Source organism: Anthonomus grandis, chromosome 18 (assembly GCF_022605725.1).
Source record: "Anthonomus grandis grandis chromosome 18, icAntGran1.3, whole genome shotgun sequence".
Classification (NCBI taxonomy): Eukaryota; Metazoa; Arthropoda; class Insecta; order Coleoptera; family Curculionidae; genus Anthonomus; species Anthonomus grandis.
In genome coordinates this window covers 9,054,975-9,073,095 of record NC_065563.1, presented here as the reverse complement: position 1 = coordinate 9,073,095, position 18,121 = coordinate 9,054,975, and the positions used below count along the sequence as shown (strand labels likewise).

The 18,121-nt window shown below is 34.7% G+C and overlaps 2 protein-coding genes across 4 annotated transcripts in view; one reads left to right on the top strand and one right to left on the bottom strand.

The window, feature by feature from the left end:
• LOC126747000 (putative odorant receptor 85d) overlaps nt 1-18,121 on the bottom strand; it is a 77,362-nt gene that overhangs the window by 26,710 nt on the left and 32,531 nt on the right. The gene's annotated exons all lie outside the window — the stretch shown is intronic.
• The window catches only part of LOC126746998 (E3 ubiquitin-protein ligase RBBP6-like), a 141,474-nt gene that overhangs the window by 94,475 nt on the left and 28,878 nt on the right, over nt 1-18,121 (top strand). For all 3 annotated transcript variants that reach the window (XM_050455465.1, XM_050455466.1, XM_050455464.1), the window contains one exon: nt 9,851-10,123. In XM_050455465.1, coding sequence (XP_050311422.1) covers nt 9,851-10,123 — 273 coding nt within the window. The remainder of the gene's footprint in view (nt 1-9,850; nt 10,124-18,121) is intronic.

Here is an 18,121-nt window from a genome sequence, read left to right as displayed (position 1 = left end):
ACAGACACTAATGAAAAAGGTTCTTTTAATATCGTGCATCAATATCATTTCTGAGCAGCATGTATTATGATGGTGCAATCCATGCAAATCCATGCAAATTTAAATCGAAGAAAATCGTAAGTAAACTAGTAATCATACAATCACGACAAATCTTCTTATAGACGCTAAGTGGTATTTAAATTGAATGAAACATCCCGTAGTGATCGATAGGCGGCTTCATTCATGATTTTGTAAACCGCAGTAATAATAGGGGAAACTGGGTAACAGTGAGACACTTTTTTATCTTTTTACTATAAGATCATTACTATTAAATGTATAAACAAAATTTTTTAATGACTGTATTTTTACATCCTTTTATTAACACAATATGTATGGAATTTAGCAGTACTTGTTTTAAGACCTCTGAATTTGACACATAAAAAAATTCAGTTGTTATTTGTCTCAGTGTTACCCAGGCATGGGTAACAAACAGTAAGACACTATATGTAATTGCCCAAATATTAGGGATTAAAACAAACTAAAAACTCCAACTTAATTTATTTCAAATTTGATTTTAAACAGAACATTAACAGGAAATTGTGGCTTTAAGCTTACTTTAATTTTTAAAGTAAGAAAACTTGTTTTAAAAGAAGATTAACGTATTATCATTAAATTAAAGTTTAATTCAAACGAAAAAAATGAATTTTGTCGCTTAGTATCACCGTAGTTAAGAGGTCTTAGTAAAATCATTTTAACGTCCTTAACTGGTATTGTGGCAATGTCTGGGATAACGGGAAAGTAAAATTTTGAATCAGTCTTTTGGCTTTTCCTCATAAAACTAATATTCGCCTCATTTGTCTCAGTAACACAAGAAAACACCTTTCCTATGTAGTAAACAGGCTTTGATTTTGTGTTTTCTGGTTTAAATTCAACCAGAACATAATCCTCAACCTCTGGAAATTTTGACAGATCTTCAAATGCTGTGGGATCCACTTCAGGTTCAAGATGTTCAGATGATGCATCAGAATGCCATTCCGAGCTTGAAGGTATTGTTTTTTAGCCTGTCTTCCTTCCAGCTCAAGTTTTTTTGGAGTATCGGTGGGTATCATGCTTTTTCCCTTTCGTCTACCTTTGGATGTCTCTTTTCTCGGCTCAGTTTTAGGAAACTGGCGAACTTCTTCCGGGGTTATAAATCCATTTGCGTTTAGTTTAGTTTGATCATCAATTGGTTCCCGAGGAGGAGTTTGATTACCCAGTCTATCAGTGACTGAGCATGGCAAAAAGTCAATATCTGTAAATATTTCTCTGTCAAAGGGAAATATTCCGCATTTTTTAAAAGCGGAGGTAAGATTTGCTGAAGTCATTGCTTTTTGATACGCTTCCCCCACACAACCTGCAACTTGATAAATGGTAACTGGCTTTCCAGGATGACGCATCAGCCGGCTATCTATAGCAGCATTATAAGCAATACTGAAAGGCTTAAAAATGCCAACGTCTAAAGGTTGCATCTTATTGGTCGAGTGTGGTGGAAATGTCACAATAGTGACGCAATTTTCCTTAGCAAGATTGATAACGTGAAGATGACTCCTATGATTGTCATAAAGTAAAAGACTAGGATTTTCTTTCGAACTAGAGGTGTGCTTAATAAAGTGCTCCATTACTTTTAAAAACAAGTCGGCATTCATCCAACCAAACGGACACGCCAGACCTAAAGTACCAGGCGGAGCACCAACAATCATGTGTTCTTTGAAGTGAACCCGTGGAAAAACCATAGCAGGAGGGAGATGATTTCCTGCAGCACTTACTATTGCACATGTTGTTACAAGAACGCCCTTTTCTCCACTTGTAACTTTATTGACTTGTTTTGCTCCTTTTTCGGCTTTTGAACAGTCACTATAGCCGTTTCATCAAGATTAAAAATACACGTCCTATCGCTAAATCTTTCATTGCGTTTCATTGCTTTGCATTAGTTATTAAAAAACATATTAACGTTATGCCTATTAAAAGATGTGGCCCGTGACAGACTACATCCTTCTGGAGTTCTTAAAGAAACATTTGGATTTCTTCTTATGAAATTTCTCATCCACTCCTCTCCTGCCCTTTTATTAACGGACCTTTTCGGAGGCATCAAATGGTGCTAGCTCATAAGCCAATTTACGGCAATCACGAAGAGGGAGCCCATAAAACATCTGAGAGGATTTAATAATATAATCAGCCAGCATTTTTTCTTGCTCGGTATTAAATACTTTATTTACTGCATAATTAGGTGGATACCGAATCAATTAATCCTGACTGGATTTTCTCTTTCGCACATATTATATAAAAATAGATATTGGATGTATTTGGTAAGTGTGATTAAACTTTTTACCTAGATAAGGTCTGGAAACTTACATTTTCTTGTTTTGCAACAGATCTAGTGCTACGTCCGCTAAGCACAGCCTCAACTGCCCTTTTCATAGTTTCCTCGGAAAATGTTCGATAGTTTGTTTTCCTTGGTGGATTCCTCGGCATTCTGAATACTTTTTTTTTATAAAATTGTAAAAAAAAGAAGCGAGTTCTATATTTTTAATAATATCTGGGTAACAATGAGACATGTCTCAATGTACCCCGTCTCACTGTTACCCATTGTCGCTAAAAAAAACATCATAACCCTAACCTCAAATTTCTTTTGCTCTATTAAACTGCCTTATTTTGTTAGCTAATCTACACATAACTTTGTGGTAATACTAACAAACTGCTAAATATTCAACCTAATTTTACAAAGAAAGTCTCAACTTAGGAAGGGATAGGAAGTCGTTAACTGTCAATGTAGCTAAGATACACAAGTAGTGAGATCTTTTGACTGGACAAAGAACCGGAGCAATTTCGAATATCTTACTGTTCCCCGTGTCTCACTGTTACCCAGTTTTCCATCAGCTTACATCAACGCATGTTCATAAGATAATAACTCAATTTCTAAAAGGCGCATTTACTATTTAACTACTTTAAAATTCATCTTGTGACTTCGTGTCAGGAGTCTATAGTATATTAGTTCATGTTTTATCTTCAGGTACCGACATTTCTAACGTAAAAACCTAGATACTTTACAAGTAAATGCAGTAATTTACTGAGGCTGTAAAAGCATAATACCATTTTACACGCAGCGCAATAAACAAAGCTACGCTGGAGGTAGTTCGTGAATGCCAAACATTTGAGGATGATGGAGTCTATCCTCCAAGGTGTTTTGACCGTAACCTGCTGCTCTCTTGATATATTGAACTGTCACTTGCGAAGAGGAGAGAAATGCATTCGGTGAAATTCTTGTTTAATTTACACAAAATTGACTGCACATCCCTTTTGCAAAGGATTTGCTTTCATGTACCACGCCCAGGATCTAGACAGTGTCCAGCTTTTAACTTGGACACAGTCAGGTCCAACATTATGTACCAGAGTCCCATTCACTTTATGTGTCAACACTTTAATACTATTGCTGATTCTTGTGATATTCACCATGACAATCTGGCACTTATTTTGAGTCACCTGCGTATGGTCAATGGGGAGAGGCTAGGTTATTTAGTTCTTAGTTTGAATACATTTATTTACTCATTTTTTTTTCTGCTCTTTTGATTTAAATTAATGCTTGATTCTTATCCTAATTTAGTATTGATTTTTTATTACTTATTTTCTCAAGCTCACTACTTTTTTTATTATATAGCAATTATTTTATAGTTTAATTGCATGGATCTGATACAGTTCATGCATTCGTACTTTTATATATCTAATTGATTTTCCTGTAACTGGGTATTTAAAACCTGTTGGAAATAAAGCTTATTATTATTAACATTAAGTTAGGTCTGGGTTGGATTGGGAACCAAATTTTGATAATATCCAACGACATTCGATGAGTCCAATAGCGCCATTACAGAATAAAAAAAGAACTGACCACTTAGATACCTCCCAGACAAGAAATGTTTGCTACACACCGGACCATAGGCTAACAAACCTTCTGAAGTCATTTCTTTTAATTGCATTTATCCATTGTTGGCGTCTCTTTTTAGAGAGTTCATTAAGGTCTAGTCTATGCATGAAACTTAGTTCTTTGGGAATTTTATAAAACTTAGTCAGTTGTCACCTCTGCTACCACAATTCACAACACAAGTCGTTGGTTGGCATTTTCCTCGCCAAAATAAAACAATCGCATGAAATACCGTCTAAATCAAAACCAAAATGAACTCCTTATTACGCTGTCAACTGTTGAAAATGACCAAATATTTCAAATAAAAAAGCAAATAAGCACACAAAATAGAAATTTTTCTTTTAAACTGCAATGTAAACAAAGCAGAACAAAACCACTGACATAATAGAATGGACGGGCCCCCACTCGTTACGCGCCGTGTAATCTTTGACTCCAACATATGAGAGAGAGGTCCGAGAAAGAGTAGGAGCTAATTTGGGCAAAAGCAGGTTGAGAGTCGTTATTTTAAACGGTGTTTCCTATGTTTGGTTGTTTAGTTAGAAGTGTTTGCCTTCTAGTACCAAAGGAAGCTTAAAAAAAGGACAAAATGGTTCAATCTTGTGCTGCTATAAACTGTACAAACAGGTGGAAAAAAGCAAATTTCATAGGTATAATAGTACAAATTATATTTTACTGTTTTAAGTGTTTTTATTCCTAATTTTGACGAGACTTGTTTGTTTTTAATGTTAATTAAAAATAACATTTGATTCAGGATACCTATATAACTGATGTTAATTTGCGTAAAGCCTGGCTACATGCTATAAAAAGAAAAGATAACAACCACAAAAATGCAAAAATTTGTGAAAAACATTTCTTGGTGTCAGATTATGAGCTCAATGTCCATGGAAGCAAAATTCTCAAAAAAGGCTTTAATTTCCTAAAACATTTGCAGAAAGCTTCTAATTCAAAACGAATTGTCAAAAACAATTAGGAGCTTCCTCGTTATCTATGCTACTATACTCTATTTCAGAAGTGTGTAGAGCAATAAAACCTCATTAGGTATGCAAAAGTGGTACCTGGTGATCCACCAATATTTTATGCCACTACCTTAGTTGGGTATTAGTTTCAATGTAAAATTCTTTCTTTTCGTTGATTGCAGGTAGTGCCACCCGGTTTTGGGTCAATTTATGAGTTTTGCCCATTGTTACCCACTGATTGAACATTGAAAACGGTTCGCCAAAGGCGTGCAACTGGGACTTGTTTTTTACCTTATAATTAATGTACTTAAATGCTATTTTATTTTAGAAAGTTACTTTTGTTTAAATGGAATAATATATTTTTTTTACAAATTTATTGAACATAATATGTAGAGTAAAACAGTTGAAAATGTCACTTTTGGATCTGGCACTTTTTGAACAGTGTATAACAATTTTAAATTATAATAGATTGTAGTCTTCTTCGTCATCTGACGAACTGTCATCACCTCTTGACATTATAATTAAAGGATCGACTGTCTGATCGATGAGGTTGTCAAGATCCCACATTTTGTCCTCTTGCTTAATTACATGCTGGACTGCTTTTCGCCAATTCTCTGGTGTCGCTTCCGTAATGGCTTGATCAAACAGTAGCTTAACATCTTTCATTTTAAAAGTCATGTTTTGTCTTGCTACAAATCCTTTTACCTGCGCCCATATCAGTTCTATAGGATTTAGTTCGCAATGATATGGCGGTAAGCGCAGTACAGTTATATTATATTTTTCGGCTATATCTTCCACGGCGTATTTCATGAAACGAGTTTTGTGTAAGTTTGCTATTGCCAGCAGTTCTTTTTTTATCAAATTTGCTTCAAACGCAATACCTTTTGCAGTCAGCCAATCGATAATTTCTTGCTTTCTCCAACTTGAAGTTGGCGTCTTCTCTATTCGCCGTGAATGATAGCTTGCGTTATCCATATCCATAGTTTTATAGGACTGTAGAATTAATAAATAAAAAATAGCTTGTTAAGGTTCTTTGTTAAATTTATTCAGTTACAATATTTTTTTTAATAAAATTGCTTAAAACAAGAGTTTTTGTATCTAAGACTTTTAAATATTATATAATTAAAAGGTTTTTATTTGGTTATAAAAACTTCTATCACGGTATGATTGACATCTTTAAACAGCCAACTTCAATTTTTTCTGTTTCATGGCCAACTAATGTTTCTTTCGCTATGATTTGTTTTTTTTTGCATATTTTGGCCATTTATCATGACTTAAGATACCAAGTGTTATATATCATTTTAATCGGAAAAAATAGCGCAATTTATTGGTATGAAAAAATACAGGGTGTTCCATTTAAAAAAATGCAAGTTTGGGTCATATCTCTTAAATAATGCCTTTAATAAAATTTTTGACTACGCCACTGAATTTTATTTAAAATTATCTATCCATAGCAGTTTTTACTTTTTTTATAACTTATATGGTTCGTGAGATAGAGCAAGTCGTTAAAAAGTGAAAATTTTCAATTTCACCCTGTATCTCAGAAACAAAAAAAGGTATCTCAATTCTGTTTGCGGCAATAAAAGTTTTACAAAAAAGTGACACAGGTTCGCGAAAACCGCACATCTCTATCTTTAAAAATAACAGAGATAACCTGCAAATACAACCAAATTGGGACACAGTGTACATTTAAAATAATAACTTTTTCACTCAGCGATAGTGGAGAATTTTTAGTACATCTTTTCGTTGGACTGAATACCTCCATTTTTTAAATATTGGGATAATAATATTGTGATTACACTACAGCGTAGCAGTGACTACTAACGTTTAAAATATGATTTAAAAGTATTTATAGTCTGTATATATTACCTGACCCCATTTTTGCATGTTACAAAGCGTTAAAAGATAGGTACCTATACAAAAGGATTAAAAGTATTTATTTAGTATTTAATCTCTTTCAGAATAAAGGCATTTAATCCGTGAAAATTAAATTCATAATTATTATAAGTACCTGCGCCTATGAACTACCACGAAATGTAGCCAAACAGAACGGAATTCCCCAGTTTATTGCTCTATACACTTCTGAAATAGAGTATAAACAGAAAAAACAGAGGAAAACTTACAAAACCAGTAAGAGATGTGGTAAAAGTATGTACAGTGGCAGAGAGTGTTATTAAATCATGGTCACACTTTTCATGCCCTGACATTTTAATAAAACTAATTGCAGCTTCTGCAGGAAAATTAAACATTTCAGATTTATTTAAAACATTCTCTGCTCACTGTATGGACCAAGACTTATTAAATGGACATATTTTTATAGTTAATAAGACTTAAAAAAAAGTAAAACTTCTAATGAAGTTAAAAAAGAATACGGCACAATATGACAAAAGCCATTATTTTTTGCAATCAATATGGATCACAAAAGTTTAAAATGCCAAATTTCATTACCGTAATTAAAACTTTTAAAAAGCTTTATATTATACTATAACAGCATTGGACAAAATGCTTCTTAAAAAAATAAGGAACATCATATCCTAATAAAATAAGTACTTAATTTGTATCATTGTCGTTGTAAAAAACCTCTCATTATTTAAATAATGTGTTTTATTTTAAGATACTTTATTTATATACCTTTAAATACAGGGTGTCAATTTGAAAACTTCCCACCCCTATTATCTCGAAACGGGTTAGGTTTTTATAAAATCGCTAGGACACATCGATTTTATTATCGAGGGGGAACAATTTTTATGCAGAAATCACTTCGCCTCTTTCAACCCCCTACCCCCCAGAACCTCCCTCTCAAAAATCTTAAATGGCAATAGGGGTTGAGTGATACCTCATTTGAAAGAACTTTTTATTCTCTACATTTTGGCACCTTATTTTTTAAATTTGAGTGCTGCGTTGCCAAGTTAGGGTTATTTGAACATTGTTAAATTACTTATTATTAAACATTATTCCTGTAAGTGTTTTAAATACGTTGAAGCTATGATTTCTATTGGAACGTGTTTGACCATAAAGCGAACCGGTGCATTTCTCACTGAAAGTGTTTATCAATCCGACAAATTCTTTTGGTCATGAAAGATAAACATTTAATTTTTTTTCTTTTTTGTTTATTTTCGTTTGCAATGGAATTCGTCTCAATACAGTTCGATGATATGATCCGAAATTTAAAATAGTATTTAGTGAACTTTCCTACCAGTCAATGTCACTAGGTATTTAAATCAGTTAAAATTTATTTCGATAATTTGTGTGTTATTGTTAGTTACTATGGTATACACGCTTAGGCAAAGAATTGAAATGATTTTTATTTATGGCGAGCAAGGAAGATGCGCAAGAAGAACGGCAGAAGTTTTTAATAATAGAAATCCTAATTGTAATGTAAGTCACAGATACATTTTGGACGTAGTAGCTAAATTTAATGAAACGGGTTCAGTTGGAAACAAAAAAAGGGCAAGTCGGCGTGTTTTAAACGAAGATGCTCAAGTAGAGATTTTGGGAACATTCGTTGCAGAACCCACCAATTCTCTCCGTACAGTAGCACGTCTAACTGGAATGTCACATGAAACTGTACGACGAGCATTACAGTTACATAAATATCATCCGTACAAGATGCAAATTTTACAGGAACTTCATGAGGACGATTTTGATAGGAGAATAGAGTTTTGCGAAATTATGTCCAACTTAATAAACACTCGTGCAATTGTGGTAAGCAACATTTGCTTCAGTGATGAATGTACCTTTTTCCTAAACGGCCATGTCAATAGACAGAATTGTCGATACTGGAGTGAGGACAATCCCCACATTTTCAGAGAGGGTGCTACACAGCGGCCACAAAAAATTAATGTTTGGGCCGGTATTCTTGGAAATGCTGTTATAGGACCGTTGTTTATTGAAGAAAACTTAACTGGAGAGCTCTACTTACACCTACTTGAAGATGTAATTGATCCTTTGATAACAACTGAACTGGAAAATCAAGTTGGTAACATTTTGCAAGAAAACGAACTACACTTTCAGCAAGATGGAGCTACGCCGCATTATTTTCGGCCAGTGCGGGAGTGGTTGAATAACAGATTCCCTAACCAATGGATTGGTAGAAGGGGACCGATAGAATGGCCTGCTAGGTCACCAGACTTAACGCCGTTAGATTTTTTTTTATGGGGGCACATAAAATCGGTTGTTTACAAAACTCAGCCTGATGATATCGAAGATTTAAAAAGAAGAATTACAGAGGCAAGTAGGGCTATTCCAGAAGAGGTATTTCAGAATGTCCTAGCGATTTTATAAAAACCTAACCCGTTTCGAGATAATAGGGGTGGGAAGTTTTCAAATTGACACCCTGTATAAGTAATAATATTTGTGGGTAAAACATCTTGCATACGATTATTAGACTATATATAGGATTATAACCATTCAGTGAAACCACAAAATTATAAAACCTATAAAAAAAATCAAAACTTCAATTTATTAATTAATTCAAGATTATTCTTATTTATGTTTTTATGCAAAAAATGATAGTGAGGGACAACTGAAAAACACTAAAAATTATTTGAAAATTGAAGAATTTCAGTTTTTAATTTGTCATAAATTATTGGTTGAAATAATTATTACGAATAAATTAAATCTAACACATCTTTATCTTCTTAACAAATAATTTTTTATTACATTTTCATCATTATTGGTCATCGTCTAATGTCACTTTCCAAATTTCTTCTATTTTCTGAATGTCTATGGTGAGCAATAATAAGGAGGAATAAAAATTTGCCCAAATTAGCTCCATCCTTTACATGCTCTCTCTCTCTCGCACTGCGATGGAATCGATGTCGTCGCGCGACGGCTGGTCCATTGTGATTTTGACAGGTGGCGGCCATATTGAATTTATTTTGACAGAATGCTGATTCGCCCAATAGCATCTTCTCATATCATATAAGCTTTTCTAACCTCACATTTTCAATTGTTTCAGACGTCGTACCGAACGCGAGTACGATCGCGCCGGCTCGTACCGCGAAAAGACGCGGACGGGCGGCATGAGACGCGACGGCAGCCGGGAGCGGTTCTACGACGAGCGAGAGGGCGGCAGAGACTACGAGCGTGGGCGGACGAGTGGGCGTGGCGCGCCGCCCCCGCAACCGGTGCAGGCCGGCGGCGGTCAGGTGCCGTGGCCGCCGGCGGTCGTCAGGGAGCCGTACTTCCCGCCCCAGGACGCCTCCCAGCCGCCCATCAGCTATCAGAACAGGTATAATTTTCTTATGATTGTGTTATTACTATTATGCTGCCGTCCTAACATCATCAAAACGGTCCTATCTGCAAAATGTTGTTAAAAATGCAAAAAAATACCCACAATAATATTGAAACATCTTTCATTATCAATTATTTGAGGTTATGTTACAAACGTGCTACGTTTAATTTGTTCTAACTTAGCACAAAATGCTACCGTAAAACGGGGTTACTTTGCACCATTTTTTTTAGTTTTATTTTATTAGTTAGGATGTAACGTCACTCGAAAGAAGATCTGAACTGTTTATTATAAATATCAATTGAGCAGGTTGTAATATAACTCTGATTATAGCTATTTGTTACGTATATTGCCTAATCAAGAGAACAACCTAGTTTTATTAGTGGTGCAAAGTATATCCCAAAAAAGTCATACTTTGCACCAATTAAATGCGAAAAACTGTTCGTGGGGCAAGTTTTGTGAATTTAAACTACCTACCTACATATATTTATGAAACAAGCATAAAAGTAAAGAAAATTGCTACAATTTAAATGAACAATCTTTATTATAACATTATAATAGTAAAAATACAACGTTTGAAACTAATCCCACCACAATTTGTCGCATTCTGGGACAATGTACAATCCTCGTTTGGACATTTTCTTGGGAGGGCTAATGACGCCAATTACGTTGTCCTACGAATACCATATTTCGTCACGTCTTTCTGGCCATTTCCAAAACTTTATCGATCTGGCCATAGCATTGATCATCGCTCCATCGTTTTCTATTGCTGTTATCACTCCAGGATAAACATGATCTTTATAGGAAAATAAAACGTACTCACCAACAACTTTTTTAACATCATCTAATCCAGAGTTTTTGACTTTTTCGACAATATTTGTTCCAAGAGAACCTGAGACGAGTTTTTCATTAAATTCTTTTTCTTCTTCCATCTCATTTATTTCATCATCTGATGAATCCCTGCCTAGTGGAAAGTGGTCGTCCAAAACAATGTCCTCCTCTGAATTATCTACGATTTCTGGTTCAACAGCTTAAAGAGGTGTGGATGTAAATGCTCCAGTTAGATCTGTTGAACTAATTTCAGAATGGGCAATTCTGTATCCTGCTGAAACCGTTATTTTCTTCTTCCTACGTGGCTTAAACTGTGTGGCTTCCTGTCTTTTATCTTCTAAATACTTAACCCATTAACGCCTGGTTTTGGCAGAGAAATATCAAATGATTATTTTTTAGGTTTTTAGGATAGAATACAAGGATTGACAGCAATTTTTTAGTTTTATTGGTAACACTAGGCGTTTTAACTACCTAGTTATAACAATTTGTGAAAAAATACAAAGAATTGTTCAGTGTCATTTATTTTAAAGTAAAAAACAAAAACTGTTATTTTAGACTAAAATCTACTTTCATTGAAAAGCTACTTTGTATGAAATAAAGAAAAACAGTCAATACAAACACCCACGTCGCATTTTTTGCACATTGTTCTTCCCACTGCGGAACAGCCCTCTCCAGCACAACGTCGCCGTTTGTTTTGGGGAACTCGAATAACCAAATGATCCCTTTTATCATACCGAATATCATCCGATACCCTGTTCAAGGAAACTGAGCTTGAAGATGTGGAAACTTTACCAGGACCTATTGGTGGAACTCCAAAAGAGTTCAAATAAAATTTCGCTATTTCCCTTCTAAACTCTAATTGCGGAAGAGTTCCTCCAGATTTCTTGTGGAGTTGCCAAGCATTCTGCACACACACATCCATTAGCCACGTAAATATACTCCACCACCACTTTTTCTTGATAAGTTCCAATTTTTTTTGTGATAAGTTCCAATCACAAACGGCCGAGGCACTTGAACTACTTTTTTTTCGGCACTTGAATATCGGCGCACAGATCCAATTGGTTGTACTCCAAAGCATGTTGACGCCAGAGTGACAACTCCATTATCAGCCCAGCGAACATATGAAATCCCATTTCCCTTATCAAGGATAGATTCGGTAGTACCTCTCGGTTTTTTTTCAAAGGCCTTTTTTTCTGTAAGAGAGCATCCCTTAGGTAATCTAGTTTCACGCACAGTTCCAGTACCTTGATACCCTTTATCTCGTAAATATTTAAGAAGCTTTACGCCTGTAAATAAATTATCAAAATAGAGTTTATATGGTTTGAAACCTTTTACTCTTTCTACTTCTTTTAGCATTTGCACTATGGGCGCTGATGCTTTACCGAATAATAATTCATACTCAGGGGAGCGGCGGGGGTTATTTCCCTGATACATTTCAAAGTTGATGAGGTAACCGGAAGCCGTATTCATACACCACATTTTATAGCCGAAACGAACTGGCTGGCTTACCTCGAATAAACTGCTTGCAGCTGTGTTTTCCGAAGTATCGAATCATAGATTCGTCGTAACATAGATGCTCTTCAGGCTGAAAATAAGCTAAAAAGTTTTCCTTGATCTTGTCCATTAGTGGACGCATTTTCCACACTTTATCAGACAGCTCTGGTTTACAATTATCAGTGAAGTGAATAAAACGCGAAATTTGCAAAAACCGGTCCCTGCGCATAGACATGTAAACCAGTTCATTTCTCATGTCATTATTTGAGTCCCAGTAAAACCTTTTTCCTGGTAAATCAATATACCCACTAATAATAAGAATGCCAATATAGCATTTCATTTCTCCTACAGATACTTTAGGGTCCGGACGGTTTTTGAATAAGGCATACCTGGACGTTTCCTCGATCATCATATGTATGATGTCATCATGGATAAACAATTCTAATAATTCCACGGGACTTAAATGTTGATATGGCTTGAAGTCACATGTTGATTTGGTTGCAAATCTCCTTGGACCCAGTCAAAGTCCTCTACATCAACAGTAATTTGTGTTATCGAAGGTGCTTTGTTTTGTGATGGCGAAGGAGATCTATGTTTTGGTGAAGCACGAAGTGATCCAAGACTTCGCGACAAATCATCAGAACTGCACCCACCAACTCTGGTGTTGTCCAGGAGTTTTACTTCGGCTTGACCTCTAAGTTGTCTGCCAGATAAATTGTCAATAAATCCACTACCATCTTCATCCTCGGAGTCTACGTCTGTCAGAACGTCCGGTCGGGTGGTTCAATAAATATTTCGTCTATATTATCACTATAGGCAATCTCTAGGGCATCTTGAAGTGAGAAACCCCTCCTATAACAAAAAAAAACAATTTACAAAAAATTCGGTAGTGTAACCGCCTAGCGTTACCATACGGTAAAAGGCTGATATATACATCTGTAGCTAATATGGCATAACTCGGATTTCGATAAAAAAATAATTAGTACAATATTTGATATGTCTTCTCACTGGCTAACCAAGTTAGAAACGGTTTCATAAAAAAACTCGAACAATACACAAAGTTTGGCTCCATAGCACTTTTACGCAATAGCAAAAACACCTAAATAAATTACACGCACACGTGTCTGGTACGAACGTCGTCTAGACCTGTTATGAACTAATCAACAAGTTGAACTATTTTTAAGAGACTGACAGCGCCATCTCTCCAACCGGCCTAAAAATAGAGCCGCAGCATCCTTTACAGAAAGCGTAAATAATTGTGATCATACGGTAACGCTAGGCGTTAATGGATTAATGAAAGGTTTTCGATATCCGACGAACTTGATTTATTTGTTTCGCTAGCAGTTGTCATATTAGATTGCTTAGTTGTTGTTAACCGCTCCAAGAGCGGTGTTACATCGCAAGGGACGATACCGCATTTCCTAAATCCCGACTTTAATATCTCAGCGCTATTCTTTTGAATTTTTTCCATTAATGATCGTAAAAGCATTGGAAAAAGCTGTTTCTCAAGTACATTTGATCTACCCCCTACATGAATTTCCTTATATTGAGATAAAATGTCTCTCCAGGCTCTTTTCATGGGGGCAAATAATGCGACATCTAGCGATTGTGTAACGTGGGTGCTGTTTGGAGGCAAACATACAAAATCAATGTCGTGTCTTCGACATAAATCGAGGACTTCATCATTAATATGAGAAGACAAATTGTCTCCTAAAACGACCTTCTTTCCCTGAATTTTTTTAAGCCTGGGTAATAGGAGAGTGCTGAACCAATTTGCAAATGTCTGTGATTCGAACCAACCAGATGCAGTATTTGCATAACGCGTACCAGGGGGACCATTCTCAGTCCAGGTGTCCCACAAATGCTTCGATTTGTACATCACATAAGGAGGTAGAAGCTCACCAGCTGCATTTCCACAAATCATAAGAGAAATGCTACTCTTTGAGGAATTACAAACTCGTTCGGGATACTTAACACGACGTTTAGTTAATATCTTTTTATGACCGGGGTCATCGGTTAAGTTTGTCTCGTCATAATTAAACATAGCATGCGGCTCTACACCAGTTAATGTTTGTTTTAGATTTTCTATGTATTCAGTCATTTGATTTGCATTGAGTGATGCTCTACTCCTTTTTATGTTTGAGGCTATCCTTGCAGTAAGGTCCTTATGACGAGTTAAAAATGATTTGACCCAATCGATACCTGGAGTATTATCCCTAAAACGAGTTATTTTTTTTTCCTTTGCGATTTAAATAGCTCTTGATTATTTGTCGCAATTCTATTCCAGTAACAGGAAAACCAGAATCACTAAGGCTATATGAATGCATTGTACGAAACATCTTTCCTCTTCATAAGAGAATATTGATGGGTATCCAGGTTTTCTAGCGTGTGTTCCTTTTAATTTGTAAAAAATCGCTCTTCTTGGAATGTTAAAGGATTCAGCGGGAACTCTTGTGCGCATGCCATCTTGTATTGCTGACAAACATGCCTTCAAATCTTCTTCTGAGTAGTCTGCATATCTGCGAGATCCCAGTTTCCTTTTATAACGTCTGGGCATTTTCTGAAAACCATTTACCTATTTAACTTTTACTCTTGCGAATGAAACTAGTTTGGACGTGACAAGTAGGGGATACTTTGCACCACTTGAGCGGTGCAAAGTATACCCAATTCCACGTGATATAAGTGCACATGTAAACAATGTTTTTTTTTTATTGCTATCCTTGTTTAAACCCGTTATGTTAACAACTACAAATCGCAATCGGTTATAGTATAAGCCTTTAGACGTGTACTTTGATTTTGCAAAGCCAGAAAATTTCTAGGTTAATATTCGGACGGTTGCTGATAAACAACTGACGACCAGGAGGATATTCGCGCGTATTGGTGACGTATTGGGATGTTTCCTATGTGTTCTAGAGGTAGTAGAAATATCTGAACAAAATTATGAGGAGGATTACAGAAAATATAGTTTTACATGTTCGGTGCAAAGTTTCCCTGCTCAGTGCAAGGTAACCCCGTTTTACGGTAGCTTAAATAAAAGTAGAACAGACTTTCTCTTTCATTGTATATATGAGATCGAACAATTTGGTTCGGATAGAACTTTTAGGTATAATTAATAAAGCACTAAGACAATTTTATTTTGTTTATGTGTTTGCGTTGTTCATGTATCATGAGCTAAAAAAGTGAATTTGCAGATAGGACCTTTCTCGTTAGCAAGGCAGTATTATTATTAGAGATTAAGTGTCGGGCACAAGATACCAGGAAGTATTGTACTGGTTACCGGAAGGGCCTGTCTTGATTTTGTGTCCTTGTCGCGCCCCTTTGGTTGTGTATTATGAAGTTTTTGGGTCATTGGGTTAGCGAATTCAGTTGGGTGTTTTGTATCAAACCTTATATTTGTTATTTTTATTATTATTTTAATTATTATGTCAACTTTTACGCTAACATTGACATAAAGTTTATACATTTATATATTATTATTGCTTGTGATTAGAATACTTCTACGTGATGATTGTAACTTATTGTGATATTTATTGATATTATCTGTGATATTTTAGTAAGTAATTTGTACGTACAAACATTTGTGATGACCTGCAAGGTTCTCCAGAATGTTCTATACATGTACTTATGATAAGATAAAAAATAAACATTTCTACGAGAGAAATCTGTATTATTTTATCCTGCGAGTTGGGACCATATATTTCAGCAAGAACCGCGGCTATTGTAATTTATTTTCTGTTGAGCGGCCAAGTAATACATACATCTACTACACCTTAAACCAGTCAAATGTACTTAATTTAGTACAATTTGAACGGCTGTAATAAAAATCTGTAAAACGTTGCCGGATTTATATAAAAAATAATTTTAAGATTTTAAACTCTCGTATAAATACATACAGGGCGTATTAAGGAAGCTTTTGCACAAAGTTTTGACTTAAAAAAGGGCTAGTAAAATCCATATTGTTGCGACGAATTCATAATTAGTTGCATATTTTGTTGGCTATTACGTCAATATTTCTTTCTGTAAATATCAATTATTGAAAAAAAAAAGAAAAAAATTAACTTGTTTAAAAAAAAAATGAACTTAAAGAGAATTGATTTCTTTTTTCAATATCCTACCCAACTTAATTTTTGATTGAAATTGAAAAGAACGAAAATCCTATTTATTGAGTAAGAAAACCTAATTTGAATACTTTACCAGACTCTTCAGTAAAACATGCATTGATCATATTTACGTTAAAGATCAAAACCATACTGTTTTTACATGTTTGTTTGTAAAATAACTCATCGCTATCCGATTGCTTTTTGTTAAGAATGACTGTGAACAATGATCAAAGATTGTAAAACTTATGTAAATTATCATAAGGTTAGAATATGTCTACAAAACGTATCTTCAAATTTTATCAGTACAATAAATAGACAAGTTGCTGAAAATACTCATATGGTGAAACAACAAAACATGGCAAAAATAAATGGATCACTAAATTTCTATTAAGTCCTATAAAAGTGAAAAATCTGTAACATAATAGGCGATGTATAAAAAATCCTGAACATATCGAGAATAAAAATCTTTTTACAGGGAAGGACCACCTAAATCTCAGTCATTGTGATTATGCAATAAGTCCATCCCAAAAACAGAAATTGGGACCATAGAACTTCCAAATTCAGAAATTGTTACGGATTGAGTCCCTCTTTAATAAATACTACTCAAAATTACAACCAAAAAGGCCGATCAAACAAAAGTATACAAGGTGTTACAAAATAAGATGCTGATCCTTAAGGGTGTTAATCGAAAACAAAGTTTAAATAAATTTATGTTCTGAGCCACAGGGTGTTAAAATCTTAAGAACAAAATCGTTTCTTCACCATAACTTTCTAGGTATGTTCATGAAATTTAGCACACACTCCCTGATTATCAACAGCTATTTTTTGATGTGTAGGAGATTTTTTAAAAGTTTAACCAATGGCGTCCGTACAAGAAAGTAGACTAAACATTTTTTTTTAATATTACGTACGCCACTGATTTTTCGTAAAACGAAAATTATTTTTATAATCCCCATTCAATTTAGGGCAATTTTGGTTTCTTGACTTTTTTTTCTCTGACGCGATTACCGCGGAAAAAAAAGTAAAAACATTTTTATGCACGGTCAATTTTTTAGTGAAAAAATTAAATTTATTTATTTCATAAACATATGTACAGGGCGTCCTATTTTGGGTACTTTCGCGGTATATCTCCGTTATTTTTTATATATTATAATTCTGAAGACAAACTGGGTGAACTTACGGGGAAGAACGACAACAATCAGGACCCGAGTAATTACTAATGTAAGTGTTTTTATTTTTAACTTGGGTTCAAAATCTAAATGTGTTGAATTGATCAAAGAAAATTAACAACTTGAATATGGTGTTTTTTTTTCAGTTTATTGTGATTTTCTTTTTTTGGGTTTTGTTTTAATTTTTTTTTCAGTTCATGTATTTTGCATTTTTTATGTTGTTCATATCAGGAAACTCCATATTATATTATTTTCCGTTTAAAATGCTTTTCAGAAAACTTACGCAAATTTCTCTGTGTATCATTTATTTTTTGGGTTATTAGTTATTTAGTTTGTAGAATTAAGATTCTCAATGTCAACACTCAACAATCAACACTCGGTGTTTGAGTAATTGGGTCTATACA